The sequence below is a fragment of the Aquila chrysaetos genome, chromosome 6 (genome assembly GCF_900496995.4).
Source record: "Aquila chrysaetos chrysaetos chromosome 6, bAquChr1.4, whole genome shotgun sequence".
NCBI lineage: Eukaryota > Metazoa > Chordata > Aves > Accipitriformes > Accipitridae > Aquila > Aquila chrysaetos.
Window position 1 is genome coordinate 14,391,488 of NC_044009.1, and position 20,437 is coordinate 14,411,924.

General features: G+C 40.0%; 1 protein-coding gene across 16 annotated transcripts in view; it reads left to right on the forward strand.

The window, feature by feature from the left end:
- The window catches only part of IKZF2 (IKAROS family zinc finger 2), a 120,858-nt gene extending 100,781 nt beyond the window's left edge, over window positions 1–20,077 (forward strand). For 15 of the 16 annotated variants that reach the window (XM_030018718.2, XM_030018725.2, XM_030018717.2 and 12 more), the window contains 2 exons: window positions 4,025–4,168; window positions 9,960–20,077. In XM_030018718.2, coding sequence (XP_029874578.1) covers window positions 4,025–4,168; window positions 9,960–10,684 — 869 coding nt within the window. In that variant the 3' untranslated portion in view covers window positions 10,685–20,077. The remainder of the gene's footprint in view (window positions 1–4,024; window positions 4,169–9,959) is intronic. The other variant, XM_030018731.2, reaches the window with a different exon arrangement.
- The last annotated feature ends 360 nt before the right edge of the window (window positions 20,078–20,437 follow it).

Here is a 20,437-nt window from a genome sequence, read left to right on the forward strand (position 1 = left end):
TAGGCTGTGCGAGGCTCAAAGGCCAGCTCCACATAAAACACACAATGGCCTTGTGTCCTTCCCTCTTACATAGTTGCTTAAAACATCGTTAAAATGCTGTTCCCACAGGAGACTTCACACCAGGGTCCATGGGAATATTTCCTGTCACTTCTCTGCACACATACACTTTTTTAAAATAGCAATATTGTGAGCTTAGGAAAGGAAATTGAGGTTGATGGAGTAACACTAATTTATACCAGCTGAGACTTAGCCCAGTGTCTGTTGTCTGCACACAAAAGCATTTATCAGCAAAATGCGCATTGGGTAATTTTTTTACTTCTTTTTTCCCCTATTCTTTCCTTGCTAAGGAACAGCATAAACTTTTTTAATAGTATATGTGGTTTCTTACAAATTCAGAAGGAAAAACTAAGAGATAGCCACTTTGAACACTATGATTGAAAGACCAATGTCTTCAGGAAAATAAAGTCTTTGTTCTGAAGAGCGTCCATGTTTATGTATTCAGAGTATGGGCTTAGAAACAACATTTGGCGTTAACTGCAATTGAGAACATTAACAGTGTCAGAGGTGGTGAACGTTTGCATGGGCAATCTAGGAACGCACCCTGGTAGCTGATTAAGAACACCCCTGAACAGAAGCATACTAAAATGTGAGCTTTTAGAATTAAAAAGCATTCCTGAGCTGAGACCATAGCTTTCACAGCCTAAAATGAGTTGCTGTATCAAAGCTAGTTATAACGTCAGCTGTTCTTCAGTAGCTCAAACTACCAAGGGAATGAAGTACAACGAAGTACAACAAAAAAGGAATTGAATTTACTGCAGAGTAAATGTGTACATATGAACTTCTACCACAGAGGACCTGATTTGTGGTAACTGTCGGTAGTGTGTGATCGGTTTGCTTTCCCCCTTTTTTATTTTGTTTTTCCTCAAAAAAAAAAAAAAAAAAAAAAAAAAAGGCAGCCTGGGCTATTTGTCCTTTATTTGTATATTTTTAAATTGAAATGAAAATTAATGTATCTAGAATTGACAAGGTGATCTTTAGTTTAACTCTTTGGGTTTCTAAAATGTGATCTCTCACCTGTTTGGTCTGGTTTTGCATGCAATTTAAATGGTTTCCAAAACTAGACTATTTCCATCTCTCCCTCCTCCCAGAAAATCTACATAACAAAACACATTCCAGTAACTTACTCCCATCGTAACACAAATATTGGCATGATTCAGTGATTCTATTGCAAAAGAGCCGTGCTCTGGATTATAGAATTGAGTTCTAAGGTGGGAAAAAGAGCTTGCAGCACGAAAGATAGAAAGAAAATGCTTTTATTGGTGATGATTTTACTTCTAAAGGAGTCCAAGCAGAATTTTTGCCTGACTTGGAGAAGAGCAGATGTCTTTTTTAGCACTATTCATTTTTCATGGAAGAAAGGTTTCAGATTCCATCTAGGAAATTTTACACACATATGCCCAATGATAGAATTATTTAAGTATTACTTAATTGTAGTAAGACATAAAAATGTCACTACATTTGGGGCTTAATCAGATGGCTATGACAGTAATCAAGAAGTTTTCAACTGATTTTGTGGGCAAGTACAGTCCTACAAAGCCAGGATGCCTTTAGCAGTTCTTCCTAGGAGGGATTTAGAGCCTTCTGCACCTCCCTAGGTCCCCACCACCAGCCTCGTGTGTCCTGTACAGCAACAGCTGGAAATTCTTGAAGTAGCACTTACGTGCAAACCTGCCCTATCGCAGTGAGGATGAGTATTGTCACTGAGCAGGGATCCAGGGTTTCATGCAGAGTGTGTGTGCCTGTGCATGCATACGCTGATTTTTGGTAAGCCAAAAGGAGAGTCAGACACCAGTTTCCAGTGAAAATCAACAGACGTAATCTTTCCTTTCTTCCAAAATGTCCTCGGTAAATACTTGAGTAGAAATAGTGCAGATAACTCCGGACCAAGCATAGTATTTAAATAGCTAAGGCTAAATTTTTAAGGTTATTAAAGTATTCCAGACCTCCCAGTCTGCACTGGGCATTAATTAGGTCACTTGAACACTGCATCCCATTTTGTTGCAACATTAGATTCATTTCATATTTATGCTTTTTCTTCTTCTCTTTCACTGATGCCAGCAGGACTGCCTTGTAAATGAGAAACCATTGTGTTTCTCAGGGGGAGCATCCTGTACAAATATAAAAGCAGCAGAGTAAATCATTTTATAGCGTATGGTAGATTCTAAGCCTCAAAGTACTCAGCTTTCCATAGCAGCAGAGGCACAAATGGAATCAAATTAATAAATTGCCATGTTTTCTTATTACAAATGTCTGAATTGAGAAGTTCACCTGAGCAGATACTCTGTTTTGTAATTGCCTGGTATTTGCTCTTCCTTACTAGAAAGAAGGCAAAGACAAGGCTTTTATGACCCTATTTTTCATATATTATGTGCTAGCAAACAGCTGCGTGTTTAAGAACAGGGGAGTGATTATTCCATATTAGGATCCTGAAGCTAGTAAAGTTACATGGGAGGAAAGTAGGCTGGTGGTGTTCATTTATGGCACAGTCTCAGTGAGAAGGTGTCTGTGACACAAAAGGTTGTTACTGTGAGAGATCAGAGGAGGACTAGCAGAAGATAGGGGTTTCAGTTTTTCTCTGTTACCTCTGCAATACAACCTGTGACTTCACCGAAAGATTTATCTAATACAGAGAAAGCAATGGGTTGCTCACAGATTGCAAATTGTAGGAACTCTGTGCAAGATTATCCCAGTTTCTATTTCTCTGCCATCCATTCTTCTCAAGTAATTTTTTTACATCTCAACCATCCCATTAGCACATGGACTAATGGCTGATCCTTCTCACATTTCTCTTGCTACCTTCTGAAGATGAATGTGGGACAATTAGGCCATGTACTAAATTCATGGCAGCAGAGCTACACATGGAATCACACTTCACATGTACTGCAAATGACTCAGGCTCTCTGGGCCTGATCCACAGCATGGTACCGCTGACCCTTCTTGGTGTTTATAAGAGGATGCTCAACAAAAACAGAATACTTTGTAGGTATTTAGTGGATAGCTATGTCAGCAAGTAACATAAAACCCTGTGCGAGTTGGTCACTACCGTGGTCAGAAGCAATTCCTATACTTCTTTTGCTCTAGCACCTTATTCCCTAACCCAACAAGCAACAATGAGTGAAATGAGTAAAGACAGAAGGGGTCATTGGTTTCTTGTTATTGTCTCAAAGACAATGTATGAGCATTCTCCTAACATAGTTAGCACAGGAGTGTTCCCTGCTGATCCCAAAAACTGGAAAGACAGACACAGGAGACTCACATTCACAAGTTGTTAGGTCTGTGTTTGAAGGGATAAAATATTAATCAAAAAATTGGTAGTTTCTGTGACTGATTCTGAAGGGAATTTCCACACAATGTTAATCCTTTCATTCCAGTACAGTGTTTGTTTGTTTTACAATCTTGCATATAGAGAGAGGAAACACGCTTTAACAGGTCTTCCATTTGGGAAGCCTTTGTCTTGGGGAACACATAGGCAGGCTCAGGAAACACAAGTCATCAATGCCTTGTATGTTTTTTAGTCATTGAGATTAGTGCAAAAAGAGAATAATAATGGTAAGCATGCCATATGATAAGCATGAAGTTAAGGGAATGCACAAAGAATTATAACTAAAAAGTTACATTGGCAACAGGTGACCGTATTGAAGGGAGAATAACAGAAAATGTCATCTACAGAGTGAGTTTTCAAAAGTGTCCCCTCTTTACTGGGGATCTTGAGTATTCAGAACAAAACAAGTCCTTTAATAAATGCTTAAAGTTGGGCTTTTGCTAAATGAGATGGTCCCAAAGAGAGGTGTTTTGTATATGTGGCTCTGCTTAAAGGTGATTGCTATCTTGATGCCCAGTGTGTTCTTGCACGTTGCTTTATTTTGTGTTGCGCTTGTTGCGCAATCAGCAGGGCTCAAATGATTTGCGTTGTCTGTAAAGTGTAGACCAGACTTGTCTGATACGATTTTTTGGTTTTATGTAGTACCTCCTATGGAAGATTGTAAGGAACAAGAGCCTGTGATGGACAACAATATTTCTCTGGTGCCTTTTGAGAGACCTGCTGTTATAGAGAAGCTGACAAGCAACATGGGAAAGCGTAAAAGCTCCACCCCACAGAAGTTTGTGGGTAAGCTTGAAATACGCCTTTTATTATTTTTAGTGTGTAGGTATAGGCTACTTGTAATTTGTAATAGCCAAAAGAACAAAGGAAAAAGTAGCGCGCTCAGAACTTGTTTGTGATGGGGAGGGACAACAATGGAGATGGTTAAATCACAGCAAGAAATCCTGAAAATTATTTAATTACTTTTACCAACCCAGAGAGTTCAAAAGTGAGGTCCCCAGAATCATGAAAATGGTTTAGAAAATCTTGAGCTTTTTACTGTGCCTTAAGGCTGTTTTGTTTTTTTTTTTAACTTTTCTCTGGCCCTTTTGAGATTTAGACTTGTCATCCTTCCTTCTCCTTGCCCCAGCAAATAAAAACTAAGACTCTCATATAATTATCTGTCTCCATATGTGTGTGTGTTTTAAAAAAAACGAACAAACAAAAAAAAAAAAAAAAAAACCAAAACCACCAACCACAAGTATCTCAATACTTGTATTAAATTCTTGAGAGATGGCAACAACTGGTCTGATAATACTGGCATGAGGAAGTTTAGGCCCAGAATTCATATTTTGCTTTGTACCTTGACATCTTAAAATTGTTCAGCTTGTAACAGGAGACAGTATGGGGAATTTTACTGTAGCTTAAAGCTTTTTACTGCAACTGAGGCAGTGCTAAACTTAGGAAGGGAGCTGGGACAGAGAATTATTTGGGCAAGTGTATGCTGCTAGCCTCCAAAGTCATGTAATATGCGTTTTCCATGCACACTCCCTGGAATGACAGTCGTACAGATTTTAAGGGTGTCAAATACTCATTCTGCCTACACTGAGGACACTTAGGGAGAGAGGATCAGAGGACTGTAAGCAATTACCACAGCCATTTAGAAAAGTCATTGCCCCTCAGCTAAATGCAGATTCAGATGGATTTGTTAAATCACCACTAAAGGTGGTTTTAAGCTAACTCACATGGTTTTGAATAGTAGGGAGCTAGCAGCATGCAGCAGCTCGCCTGGGGGGCACTGACACACTGACCTGGCTGCTCTCAGTCATCTGACCATTCCTAAATATCGGTGCTAAGCCAAGGTTAGGTCAGATACAATCCAACCCACAGGAGGAATGCTGGGAGGCATCAGTATTTCCTATATTGTTATTAGTCCTTCTGAGATAAAAGCTTAAGTCTTAGACTGTTGTCTTTAAGAGTGGTCTGAAATGAATTACTGTATAGCTGATAAAAATGGGAGGATTTATACTCTGATTTAATTTACTGCTGTGAAAACTGTTGGGGTTGAAGAGGGTGGAAATGGGAGCAGGACTCTACTGACAAGACAAATACAGCTTTATGAGATTGTAAACATGGCCCCATCATAGTAGGTTTCCCTAGTATTGTCTCAGCAAATGCTGTACGTTCTTGCAGGTTGCGATCAACGGTGAAATAGCCATGCTGACACTTAAACTGGTGTGTCTAGACCTCAGAAACATTACAGCCTCAAAAGGAAGAAGGGCAGTTCACACCTCTTGCTCTTTTCCCCCCCCAGGTTGTCCAAAGACTTGAACAGAACTGTGTTTGCAATACCTCTCAGAGGTTATCTTTGCAGGGGCTAGAGATTTTATCTGAGAGGGCTGGAGACCTTGCTCCTTTCCCTTAAATTCTGGTGTACCCATGCCTGCTCTCAAAGCAGTATAGTTTACTGATTGTAAGTATACCTCGCAACTGAGGCAACTCACTTTTTGGGTGGTATAAGTTGAATCCATTTTTGGAAGCTGTAGATTACGGTCTCTTTTTTAGACCAGAAAGGTTATTTTACTTGTCCAGTCACGTGCAATTGACCATATGTTGTTATTTTCTTCAAAGGGAAATGTACTGATTGGAAATCCTTGCCTGAGATATACTGTAGCAGATTATTATTCTCTTCTGTGGGCTATACTACTTTGTTGTTAGATAAACCTGTTTCTTCTAAAGGTGTAACAGATCATGTCCGTATTCCATTTTTCTGGGGCTAGGAATTCAGGGTTTCATGTGACATGCAGGTTTTTTTCCAGATCTAGCTGTAGGGGAAAAGTGTCCTCTTTCATATTTACTGTATCTTATTTTTCTGCCTTTTCTGATCTTTCATGGCATCACAGTGTTTGAATTGAAAAAAAGCAGTCTTTGCTTTGCTACTTTTCTTTTTTTCACCATGACCTTAATTTTCTTCCCATTTTCTCCCCAATGAAATATTGTTCAACTCTGTCAGGAAGAACTTGTAATGGTTCTCTTGCTTGCAGGAAATTTTCCTGTGCATACTGCAAGTGTGGCACCTGTCCAAAACAACTTAATGGTGTTTATGAGAAGGTCATGTAATCATAAGCTAAAATCTTTGCATGCTACATCTATCAATGCTTTACTGCTCTTTCTGATCAGCAATCTCCAAGGGACCTTGGTTATGGACCACAGTCTCTACTCTGGCTGAAATTTCGGGAGGAAAGGAAGCAGCATACAGCAAATAGAGTTAATTTCTGAGTGAGAGGCTCGGTTATATATCTGATATTGAGGTGCTAGTCTTACCAAACCTGTTGAAATAGTGGAGGCAGCAAGTATAACTTCTGATGCGCAGGAGCCTGAGTACTTCTTTTTGCTTCCCCTTCAGTGAAGCAGACACTAGTGAAATTGAAAGTAACCATCTTCAAACTGATCATGAAGCAGAGTCACGTATTTTCAGTTTGAATGTGGTGCTTACTCTCACAGAGTGTCACTGAGGTTAAGAACTGGCAAGATACAAAAGGAGACATTTATGTGGCTTACGATAAGACCACGGCTGTTATAGTAAGAATTAAAAATACACAGGCATCTCAGAACAGATAAAGATGAACCAGCTTCAGAATTAGAGTCAACTTCTAGTTAATGGGGGTCCGGAAGAAATTTACCCAGTGGTAAATTCTGTAACTGCTTTCTCCAAGATTTCTTGCAGCTTTCTCCCAAGTGTCCAGCATTGCAGTTGCTTTAGATACTTGATGAGATGGACTACAGGTATCACAGGACAGCTGTGTGTGTGTGCTTTGATCTAGTTTCAAATACCTGTTTTGAGGTTTTTTTGAATGTCACATGATAAAATGACCACAGTGGAGAATGTTTCTTCCTCTACTTTACTAATGTAGGGCAAGAATAAATAGAATTTGAGCATAATTTTGCATGCAAATTCAAAATGATGAATCTGGTTAGTTTGTTTTAAGTACAGATTTGGCTAAAGAGGATTTAAAATTGAAAACCATGTTGGACTGGTTTGTTAATGTTTCTTCTGAGCTCTGTGTTTTATGCCCTCTCCTCCCCATGTTATCATTTATTTTACTTTTTTTATGTCACGTTCCATTTCTAAGGCTCTGACATCTTTGGATCCAGTTCATAATTAAAGGAATGAATAATTCAGGTCACTGGCAATTTACAGTTTTCTCTACTCTGCTGTCTGTGGTGGAATAACTAAATGTGGAAGATAAAAGGAATCAAAATAAGGTTTGCCTCGTTCGTCCAAGTAGTCCATAAAGGATAGGTATTATTTCTTGATCTATATAGCCTGCAAAGGACTGACAGTGTGTTTGGAGACTGAATGAGACTCTCACCAGACCCAGTTCTTTATTCAAACACAGGAACGATACAGGTGGCCAGAGCAGGTGATAGGGACCAATGGACTTTTCCAGTTTCATTTCTTTCTTCTCACCGTGCCAAAGACACCACATGCCTCCTGGAGCTGTCCTCCAGTTCCACTTTGGCCCCACCTGGGAAGGAGCTGCTCAATTTCAAGTGAAGCTGGAGCCACCTTCCATTACAGAGTTGTCCATCCGACCAGCGGCAGAACAGCCATCACAGACAGCAAGACTGCCAGCCCATGGCAGAAACACTGAAAAGAGGATGTTTGACAGCAAGAATCACCCTTAGGTCACGTTAGATTACAAAGGCCATCGTTGTAGCACTGTTTGCTTCTTCCTTCCTTCCCTATTTTTCTCCAAATGTCTAATGTGTAATAAAGGAACAGTTTTCTACACTATGCTTTCTTTTGGTAAGCTATAAGGGTAACACAGCCATCCGTAGGGAAACGTAGTGAGGTACATAAACATCAGAAGCATGTGAACAGTACTGCTGAAGAGAGTAGGAATATTCACATGCTTCACTTTAGACTTGCATTTAATTACCTTGCTAATCAGGGCTAAGTTCCCAAGCAAAAGTGATGCATCATCTCTAAGGATAACATGATTGTACCATGGGTAATGTAAAATTATTTCTCTCTTTATGCATCACTTTAAGATAAGCCACACTAAGTGGAATGAATTATTATAGTCAAAAATAAAATGCTGAGTGATAGCTATGTTGAAATGTACTAATGCTATTTGGAAGAGATTTGGGCTTACAGTTCTCTTCCTTTCTTATGGTGGTTTACACACGTTTTGTTCCCAGCAATTTTGGTAAAAGGTGACAGAAGATTCTTGAGTTCTTTAATTCTTGGATAGCCAAACCAGTTGTACGTAGTGACTCCTTGAATTTATTAGGTTACATTATTGAACAAAAGTCTGGGTTTATGTACTGAGGCAGTGAAAAGTAACCAAGACAATGAAAACCAACCAAAATTATTTATCAGACTTTGCAGCTTAAAAAGTTAACTGTCTACAACTAGCTAATACTTGTGTGTGTGTGAACACGTATGAGCACCTATATCTTGTATCTTACACATATAGTTATACATATAACCTTTTCTATTTAAAAAGAAGAGTTATTATATGAACTTTCCTTGTACTGATACTCTAAAGCCATCACTGGAAAAGCAGTGCTGCTGAGCTGAGCCCTGATGTAAGTAGTGGTAAATTTGTTAACCTCAAAGGAGAGCTGTGATATGTAACATGCCCTGTGACTAGCATAATTTACCAGCATGTGGTTCTGGTTTCACATATCTGTAATGCCATTGATTTAAAAAGGTTACAAGGATGTGAATTTGGATTCACATAGTGATGAATCAGCCAGCTTCATCATCATTATGTATTTATTTATCCTGTGTCAATGAAGTTGCTTTTGCCTTTTACCAAATGAAACTAAGCTATACATGCAGTTTCTCTATTTTGTTTTCTTGCCTAAATAGACACTGGGGGGGGGTGTGTGTATTTCTTTTCTCAGCCCAGAACATTGGGATAGGATTTTTTTTTGAGGGGAGAACTACAAAGATACTATAGCCTGAACGTGAGATGCCAGGTCAGCACCCAGTGCACCTGTTACTTGCTCTGTTCTGTGGCTACACGTGGTCATTTTATAATTTTTCTGCTGGTTGAAGGATTTACATACTGTGGCTCTAAAGATGCCACCATACCAGCCCCCTGTACCTGTTGCTTAGGTTTCTCGCTATGCAGTCCTGTTGTAAGGTATGTATGAGGCACCTCAGGGTGCAGGGGACATATCTCCTCTAATTTTGGGAGAGTATGTCTAATGGTATAAACCAGTGGAGCTTCATTGACCTGAGTGGTTCAATCCCATTTTCTACCCGTTAACATGTATTTCCCTAACTTGAAGTTCGGGCACAGTCAGGCCCAGTGGAAGGTTTGGAATCGATCTGGAGGTTGCTGCAGCCACATGCTTCACCTGGACTAAAAAAAAAAAGCACTTGGTGAGGTTGCTGTTTTACCCATCTCAGGACAGAAACTTTGTAGGAGGTCAGTAAACAAGTAGAAGGAGGCTGACTTTGGACTCTGGAATGAATTTCACCCCAAGTCAGGGGTTTTCTGTCCCTCCCTACCCCTTTTACAGTGAAACCTTGGAGTGATTATGTTGATTTTTCTCATTCTGATTTGCTCTTGTCCCTTAGGTGAAAAGCTTATGAGATTTGGCTATCCAGATATTCCCTTTGATATGAACCTAACCTATGAGAAGGAGGCTGAGCTGATGCAGTCTCACATGATGGACCAAGCCATCAACAATGCAATCACCTACCTTGGAGCTGAGGCACTTCACCCCCTGATGCAGCACACACCAAGCACAATTGCAGAGGTGGCCCCAGTCATCAGCTCAGCTTACGCTCAGGTCTATCATCCTAACAGGATAGAAAGGCCTATTAGCAGGGAAACAGCTGACAGTCACGAGAACAACATGGATGGCCCGATCTCCCTCATCAGACCAAAGAGTCGAACCCAGGATAGAGAGGGCTCCCCAAGCAATAGCTGCCTGGATTCTACTGACTCAGAGAGCAGCCATGAAGACCGCCAGTCCTACCAAGGAAACTCTGCCTTAAATCCCAAGAGAAAGCCAAGCCCGGCTTATATGAAGGAGGACGCCAAGGCTTTGGATGTCACAAAAGCTTCTAAGGGCTCTTTAAAGGATATCTACAAGGTCATCAACGGAGAAGGGGAGCAGATTAGGGCTTTCAAGTGCGAGCACTGTCGTGTCCTTTTCCTGGACCATGTCATGTACACCATCCACATGGGCTGCCATGGCTACCGGGACCCGCTAGAGTGCAACATCTGTGGCTACCGAAGCCAGGACCGCTATGAGTTCTCATCACACATAGTCCGAGGGGAGCACACATTCCACTAGGCCTTCTCATCCAAAGGGGACTTGTATGAAGTAGAAGAACTGCACATGAAGAAATACTGCACTTACAATCCCACTTTTCCTCAGACATTGAGACGCCTATTTTGTTGTTGTTGCTGTTGTTGTTGTTGCTGTTGTTTAATTATTATTATTAACCTTATTTTTTGTGAACCCAACCTCATTTGCTCTGCCCAGCTTAAGAATGGAAACAAGGAAGGGAAGGGATAAAAGAGGGGTTTGTTGTTGCCATCACTTTTTGGTGAGTGACCCGCCTCACTTTCTGTGGGAATTGAAAGGCAGTCCGTTTCTGTCTCAATCAGCTGTACATCGTGTCCTGTTTTGGGATATCGCTTGACCTTGCTAGGTGCTTTAAAGTCCCAATGAGATGCCACTCATTTACAATTTCAGATGAATAGGTAGAAACATTTCAGAGGAGAGCCTTTTTCAAACGTGTAGATATGGTGCGGGGTTTCGGTAACTGGAGGAGAGGGTGGGGGAACTTAATTCTGCAGAATGAACAATTATTTTTAAAGCAAAACTGTTAGGGATTTAGGAGCACGAGTCAAAGTCGATATTCCTTTCAAAATTACTTTCTAGGGTGAGCTGTTTTCCTGGGTTCAGTGTGTATTGCTCCTCTAGAATGTAAAAAAAAAAAAAAAAAAAAAAAAAAAAAATAAAAAAAGAAATGTATGTCTTAACACTGTACCACATTACAGCAGTTTAGTTTCATAAGTCTGAGGGCCTTCTGTGGTAAGTCTGAGGCTTTGTATTTTTATTTTCCTTAACTTATGAAGCACCTTTTTTAGAATTGTTGATTTGCTGTTACTCCATGCCTATGTGTTGATTCACTGGCTTCTTAGAGACCCTTGGGAGCCTTACTTATTTAGTTGCACCCTATGTTTTAAGAAATAGCATTTAGAAATAACATTTAAACTTGCTTCTAGGACAGTAAGTGGCCTAGGAGTGGGTAAAAGAGTCTGCAGTTTATTCAAGAGGTTCTGCCGCTCTTCTGAAATAATTTTATTTTAAAATTACGAAAGTACTAGTAGCAAAGTGTTCTTTAAATATAATTATATATCTATATATACCTATATAAATACTTTCTTATCACAGTGTTAACCTCTTGGCAACAGCCTAAACTAAGACTTGCAGCTGGGAAAACGCTAGCAGCCAGATCCCTGGCCAGCATTAATCCTCTTGGCTCCATTGAATTTAATGGAACTACCCCAACTACTTCAGCTACATCAGGATCCGAGCCCTGACCGTTTTTTCTCTTGTTGACATCTTATTTGCTAATTTGCTGAACTAGTGACTTCCTTTTGTTTTTAAGTCATCAGTTCTGCTTTAATTTAGGGGTGGAAGTGCTTGCAGATTTTGCTGGATGGCCTTTGCTCTTGGAGAGCACAGAAGCCCTGCAAACGAACAGATTGCATATGACCTTCCCTTACTTCTTCAGAAAGTGATACATGGAGATGCAGGTGCTGTGCTTTGATTTGGATTTGCAGATTTCATTTTTATTCCTAATTTATTCATTTCACTGTAGGGAAAACAAATGGAGAAACCAACTCCAGAGCAAGTCCTTGAACTACAGCCTGGACAAGAGAAAAAAACCACCAATCTCTTTTGTTTCCTTTCTTTCTCTCCCAATAAATAACAAAGCCAGCAACCACCCAGCAAGTTGCAGGTTGCATCAGTAAAAATTGGGCTTAAACCTACGTGACAGATTGCCATTGAAACCCAACTGTTTGTACCAATCATAGTTGAAATGTTGTTGTTTGGCAACAAGAGCACAGCTTGAGAATGGAAAGATCTGCATGGGTTTAACCCTTTCTGTGCACATGGTCTCCGTGCGCTTGGTGAGACCTTTTCCAAAGTATAAAGTTACTAAAGTATAAAAGAGAGAGCAAGATCAGGCCATAATGAATTCCCATCTGCTCACTTCAATCTGCGTACTCGATGCATATGCCAGTTTGCTGTTCGTTTTGAGGGTACTGGTTTTTTTCTTCTTCTCTTCCTAGACCTGGAGCATTTGAAAGTAGGAGCTGAGTGGTATTGATTGAAATCTTTTTATGGTGACATTCTTGGCAGCTAGAACCTGTGTTTAGAAAGGATACAGTAGATCATGGCCAGATTACCTGACGACTGCTTCCCAGCACTGAAATGCTATTAAGTAGGAGCTGGTAAAGTCTGGCAGTAGCCTATTAATTATAATACAATATGGAGAGAAATGTCATCTTGTGTAATGTGAGAGCTATCAAGGCTGGGAATATACGGGCTTTGGAGAGACAGATTTAAAGACCTATTCCCAACATTGTTCTTAATGTTGTTGGGTTCCTCCCCCTCCTTCTTTCTTCATTCTAATGCAGAGAAAACTCAGGCAAATGAACCGCTGCCGTCCCCCAGACCGTTCTCATTTTCTTGTGCTTGGTGCAATCAAAGGAGTGCTGAGGTGGGAAAGGTCTTTTAAGAACAATGTGCAAAGGGAATGGTGCTGGGCCTGAAGGTCACTAGGCTTGCATTGGCCTCCAGAAAGACACATGCCTGAGCCAGAGAAAAGGGTTTCCAACAATTCCTTTCAGTCTCTGGGGGACAACACTCCATTCTCCCCTCTGTGGTCAGTGGAAAGAACGTGGGCTATGGTTTCTTCGAATAGTTAGCACTAGGGAAAAAGTGTTAAGAAATTCTGCCTCTGTTTGGAAAAGCACTGGAATACGGGAAAGGGAGAGAATCCCTTGTGGAATCTCTATCCGCAAATAAGTTGGCTGCAATTATATCTGCAGTTCGTTAGTGTGCACTTTCATTCATTGATGATTCATTGGTACCTCCTGTAGTCTATATTCTGTAGATGTTGAAAAGATCAGACGGGGAAGTTCAGTGGTTTTATAGCTGGCTTCAGTTAAGCCCAACTTCTTGTTCTAATGGTAGCGTGAGAGATCTGTATTGTGAGCACTGCCATGTCCTGGTGTCACAGGCACAGAGAACTGGGGAGGTGGTAGGGAGACACGCTGGTTCAGTTATCTTCCAACAACTGCATTTTTTGGAGAGCAAGAAGCTGAGAGGTTGCATTAATTTTTATTTTCGATGTCCTTGTCTGAACGCTCACTGAAGTTTTTCATCCTAGAGCTAGGGAAAGGAGAAAGATTAAATTCTAGTTCAAATTTAGAACAAAGTTTTGGACTAGCATTTATTTTAGCATTCACTTCCTACTGAAAATTATTGGAGGGTTTTATATAAAGCAGTTTGCCCCTACGCGGAAGTGTGCAAAATGGGGCCTCAGAGATTTTTTTTTTTTTACTTGCTCTCTGCAGATTTCTAAGAAAAGCTCTTGAGTTTTGTCGAGTTCATTAGTCATTCGCAGTGTACTAGGAATTTCAGTAGATAATCCTTGGCCTGCGGATCCATTTGTTCTAAGTATTTGGTGTTGGAAATCGAACCTGGCTGATTTTTATTGGACTCTCTTGAAATTCTTGGAATCAGGTTTCCAGTTAAAAACATGCATTTACAAATTTAGAATTGGCTTCCTGTGAGCATTCCCCATTTTCATTAAAAAAAAACCCAAAAAACCAACACGCCATTTCTGCACACATCCCTGCCAGTAAAACCTTTTGCGTCTTTTTACATCAAAAATGGCAAGATTCTGACTCAATTTAGAGTATTACAAGCCTATTAATTGAAAGAGAATTGTGACTCCTTATTCTGCTCTTGGTATGATCCATATTCTTAGAGCAAAGGGCATTGTCTATATATCTGCTGTTATGGCCAATGAATTTTACAGCCACCTCTCTTTGCAATCAGTTAGGAGTGCACATCAAAATATACAGCATTTTTCAGTAAAGCCAGCTCTTTACTCAATAACTTATGGGATTAAAACAATTTTATTCTCCTTAAAAAGTGCTTCCATCTATGATGTGATGTGAAGGGTGTCTAGGCATTAACCTCTATTGGTCTATATCAGAGAGAAAGAATCTAAATTTGTTAATTGGCCTGATTTTTTAATGGTAGTAGTTTCTACAGTGTGAGGACAGAGCTCACAACATAGCCATGTGGAACTAAAGTATATTTACTACAAGGTGAAGAAATTCTTAATCTTAAGAGTTTCCATATTTCTTTCTGTTTACAAGGGCATTCCTAAATTGGGGCTGTCAGGCAAAAGAGGAGGCCAGGAATTAAACCAAACCCTTCAAAACTGGCCTTTAATAGGACATTATTACTGTTGTCTAGGTCCGGAGCTAGCTTGTTCATATTTGAAAGAAGCCAGACAACTGACACTCCTTCCTCCAGAAAGAAACTTTGGAAATAATTTAGGCAAAGCTGCTTATTTCAGCCAAGGACAAGAGCCACAGTAATACAGTTTCTTTACTAGATAGTATTCCTTTCTTTAACTCTTTGTTGTGTGTTATAACATAATGAGGAGGGAGAAGGGAGGCTGCACTGATACCAGGGTCGCCTAAACTCAGTGCGGGATTTTAGGAAAAGTGTGATGAAATTGGCTTTGACGCTATAAATTTGCATCTTAGCTTGGCTTAGTATCATTTAAAAACAAAAATGGATGGTAGTAATGGCCTGCGGTCTAGGGCAGCTGGAGATGTTGAGAAAGTATATTTATATATATACGGTATCATATAATTAGATATATGCTTTATTGTATATGTGCCTTTTTCAAATGCATTTTGGAAGTTTGTGATGTCATTCATGATATCCTACCATACCCTTTCAGAATGCACGACAAAAACCAACCCAAAGTAAACATCCCTTCTCCTACAGCGTAGCGAGGCAGATCCTTCTCCCCTTCTGCACCTTCCTCGGCAGCTTGACCGAGAGAGAAGACCGTCTTAGTACTTTGCCATGAGATTTCCCGGACTCAACTGGCTTTTGGGAGTGGGAAGGGCTGAAAATTACCCTAGCAAAGTGCATTCCAGCTATCCAGCCAGAGCTGGTCTCGGAGCTGGTCCCAACCAACATGGCATCCCCAGAGTGGCACCAAGACTTGCTGCAAAAGCCCCAGCTGCACACTGTCCTGTAGAATGCCAGGGCAGACATGTCCTGTTTTCTTCCCCTCCACAGCTTTAAGTAAAGCACGCTTGAAAATGGACTTTGCTGTGCTTTTAAGTTCCCACTTAGGAACGGGAGCAGACTTTAAAGCACCTGCCACTTGCTTCAACCTGGAAAAAGAAATCCAGCAGGAACAAAAGTCCTTTGGAAATGGTTTGCAAGTTTGACTGTCATGCTGCTGCCGTCCTAATAATTGATGTAGATGAGAGAAGCCCATCTGTAGAAGACGTTATGGGGGTTTATTAGCTAGAACACTTTGGTGAAAAGCGCAGTGTTTGTTTCGGTACTTTCCTGGCAGGTTGGTGACCTAGTTTCAGATCTAGTTATTTACCCTGCACGGGTGCAACATCTAAGTGTGCCGTCAGGGGAGGTGACTAGATCAGACCCCGAGCCCAGCGGCAGCCCAGTGCCAGCTCCTTGGCACCTCTCTGCTGGGGTCTGGGCCCATGGCGGTCACAGAGAGTATGTGGCAGGAGGAATTAGGTAGAAAAGAGGCAGAATTTGCTTTGTAGTAAATATATTCCCTTTTATCTCGTTAAGAGTTCTTGTGAAGTATAGGCCAAGGACAACATCACTGGTTTCTAATTTAGCCTCCTACAGCCGTGCCTGGAAGCGTGTGATTTCTGTCCTTCTCCACTGAGGCTCTGAAGTGAATAGAGGACAGTCAGGAGGAGGTGGTGTGCTGACGTTTTGCCATGCTGCACACTTAACAGGCCAAGATAACAATAAAACTGGTATCTATTTAAATCACCTAGCTTTCCAGTTGATCATGCAGACAAGCGTTCCCGGTTCCTGTTCGCTTCCAGCCTTCGGAAAGGTGGTTATCGTTATGCTCATGTGGATCCTCATCTGAGAGGATAACTGCCCATGCTCTCTCCTTCTGTAAAAACTTTTCCTTTACATACAAATCATGGGACCTAATTAATCAGTGCACAGAAATGACCATTTCAACAAAGACTTACATTGCTGTAGTGAAACCTAATACTATTAACAGTTACAAAAAAATACTGTGATGTATTTACTAGCAGTATGTGAAGTATTTTAACTGAATGAATGAAAACAAAGTTAATCAGATCGTGTGTCAAGAGGGGCTCATATGGTGTGTACTCTGTTGGGAGAAAGGGAGCAGCTTGACCCAAAGCTTGGGCTGATGCTTCCTTCCTGCAGCAGGTGTTGTTTTAGGTGACTTCACTGCAGCCCAAGAAAACATTTGAGCACATGATTAGCCTCCTGCCATCCCTTCACTTAGATCTGGAAGTGCACAGGAGCTTTGCAGTTAACCATGTGCTTAATAATTACCATTATTTGTGAGATCGGGGACTTATTTGCTAATTGGTGCAGCACAGCACCTCTGATTAGCTCTCGGTCATCAGCACTAGGTGGTGGGGCTCTGTGGTGAAGACGCGTTCGCTTACATTTGTGTAGTAGCCTTAATCCCTCACACTTGGCGATACATGAATACCTGTAGCCTCTAGTCCGTGTTATCAATCACGGATAAAATATGGACGCCTCCCACAAGGCGTGGTGGAGAGCATGACTTCGTTATTGGCACAACAAGGCCAGTTTGCAGTAAATCGGGCCATTTAGTTTTACCTCAAGTGACATCGAATAAGAAAAGCTTCTTCAAGGGGTAGAGGTCACTGAATCCCCTACTATGCACTTACTGGGATTTGACATTGCTTACTGGAAATGGATGTTCATTCCTGAACACACTGTAACAAGGGAAGGACTTTTTGGTTATTTTTGTAGTTGTTCAGATTCTGAAACTGTGATCAATTATTTGACGAATTGTCAAGTGTCCTCAGAGCTTGAACACGTTCACTTCCTCTGCCATGTAGCAGTCTCCTCTGGTTTTCAGTGGTTTTTTCTTTCTCTCTCCCCCTTTTCCTTCTCTGAGCTTTAAGTCTGGGCCTGCTCTTATCTCCTGTAGCTTTGGGCTGTCTAGGGGTTTGGGGGTTTGTTTTTTGTTTTGGTTTTTTTTTTGTTCATTGGCTGTACAGTCTGTTTACATATTTTTGTACTCAAGTGTAGTTTTATATTAAAAACAGGAAAAAGAAAAAAAGATAGTTGATTTGAGAAAACAAAAAAATTAAGGTACGTACTCTTTGTAACACTTTAAAGATCTAGGGTACCTTCTGAGATAACTCCACAGTGATGTAATTATAATACTGTATATTTGCCTTCCTTTTTAGTTGGTTTTATTTTCTGGTTGTATTTTTTTTTCTAAAATGTATATCTTTTTATGAGAAACTGGAAACTTTTAATGCAAATGTTTAGAAAGATTTAAAACTGTAAAGTAAAAAAAGTCATATAATTTTTTTTTTCCTGTTGGAAGAAAATGCTTTAAAAAAGAGTTTTACTACTGTTGTATTCCAGGGTGGGGGTTACCAACCCCAGATTTGCTTCTTATGCTTCATTCTTGGATCCTGCTTTCTAAACGTACTTATTGCCGACATGGATGATTTGCTTATGTTAGTTTAAAAAAAAAAAAAAATCACCAACAAAATCACCTTTTTGGGTTTTTGGGTTATTTTTCTGTTCAAGTGCAATACTTTCCCTGACGTCTTATTAATGTACAGTGGTTTCTTTTTTCTTTCCTCAGTCCACACAAATGAGTGAAACAAAATGCTCTGTCTTAAATACATTCAAAGATAAGGTTCAAGTAACTACGTAAATTAAGATTGTGACTGACAAAAGGTGAGAAACTGTAAGTTAAGACTAAATCCCATACCTTAACTCCTGCTTTTATTTGACATTGAAACACATCCAGTGTATGAATTAAGGACATAGCTGTTCTTACCTCTTCCTTTCTTTTCTTTTCTAATTGCAGCTTTCTTTTTAAGAAAAGCACTTAATATTGATGTTTATTAAAAATAATTTAAAAAAAAAAAAAAAAAAGATTTTTTGGTCTGATCCAAAACCCACTCAGTGGAGACTCTGGTTGACTTTGATAATGGATTTTGGATTAGGCCTAATCTCTTAGCTAGGGCAAAACTGCCATTTACTCTAATGGGAGGGATTTGCCTGCGTAAGAATTACAGGACTCATGTCCTTTATCTACCTGAGAGACCAGAAAAGCTTCTTTAGAGTTGTCCTTGTCTTATATAAGTTTAGATGGGACTTGTTTTACATATCATACATATTTATATATAGTGTATTTTTAATGCCTTTTTTTCCCCCCAGTAGACTGAAGCCGCTGTTCTGTAAATATGTATTTAGGTACGTAATAATAAAAAAAAAAAATCCTGTTGATATTTCTTTGAAAGGCAGTTACTGCGCATGCACAGTAGCCACTTTTGTCTTTTAAATTTGTATTTAAGATATTTCTTTTTAGTAATAACAAAGGTGAGGAGACTGTATCCTGTTCTGATTGATTGCCAAAATTGTTTCCCAGACTCTTGCATTTGGGTTCAAGAAGAAAAATGCATTCGGTGGGTGACTGTCGTGGTCACCCACAGGTTCACGCTCCTTGGGCCAAATTCCAGTAACCTCACGTAGGTTGTTCAAGTCCTCCCACAAATGGGGACTGCACTGAAGCAGTGGGATCATAGCAAAGCACGCACCATTTTGTGAGTGTAATTTCAGGCTATCAGGTCTGACCCATTTGTCATGGCATCTTCCCTGACTCATACGGAGTTGCACTCTGCCCACTTTAGTGCTGTTTTCCTGAAGCAAGCCGGGTGAGTAATCTGGCAAATGATCACTTTTCTCCCAGGTTCAATTTTTTAGTTCTGTGACAGATGTTATGAGCTCAAATTGAGGAATCTTTTAAACTAAAAAAAAATTTAAAAAAAGAAAAAGAGAAAGAAAGAAAATCAGAGTTTATTCCAAAAGCCAGTGAAGACATTGGGAATTGTCCCATTGCTTTACATGGTCATTGGAACATGCTCTCATAAAAGGAGTTCAGAAATGATCACTATGACAGTGGTGCATGTGAGCAACCCTAATGTAAACCTGTATCCCCCTGCTAAAAAAGTTTTGCCGCTATAGACTGAACTATGGACTTGTTATTTTTTTTTCTTCTTAGTATACATGCATACATATGGTTCCACATCTGTATGTGTGTACTCTGTACATGTGTGAGTGTTGTACAGCCATGTGAGAGTGTGAGTCTGTATGTGTGTATAAATAAAAGAAGCTGCAGAAACTTTGTAATACTTTGTGAAAAGGATTATATTATAAAGGTTTGTACTGTCTTGAGTGCACAGCTACTGGAATAAATGTAGGGAATCTCAGGAACAAGCATATAATTTGTCCAAGAATTATTTCTTCTCAGAAGTGTAAGTGCAGTTTTTAATTCTGTATATTATTTAATATTTTACCAATAAAAATAAACTTCTGACACGAAAGAGTTTTCCATTCAAGCTTTCTGGAAACATTGGTGTATGCATACACTTTTCTTTCTTTCAGCAGGAAACATGCATGGCAATTTGGCACCTCAAAGGAATCACATTTCTACCTGATAACAAATCCTATTAATTAACTAGAGAAACTGAATGCGTTATGAGTTGGAGTTATGAGTTTGGGTTATGAGACTGGTGAATTGGGTGCAGATCCACTTTTAATATTCATTGAAGCTAATGGCATTCTTTTCATCACCTTCAGCCTGTGCTAGAGAAGTATCCCCCCTAAGGTCCTACCATGTAAAATGGTGGCATCAGTCACCTGCCACTTGGTCTACCGTGTTTTTGAAATGAGTTAGTG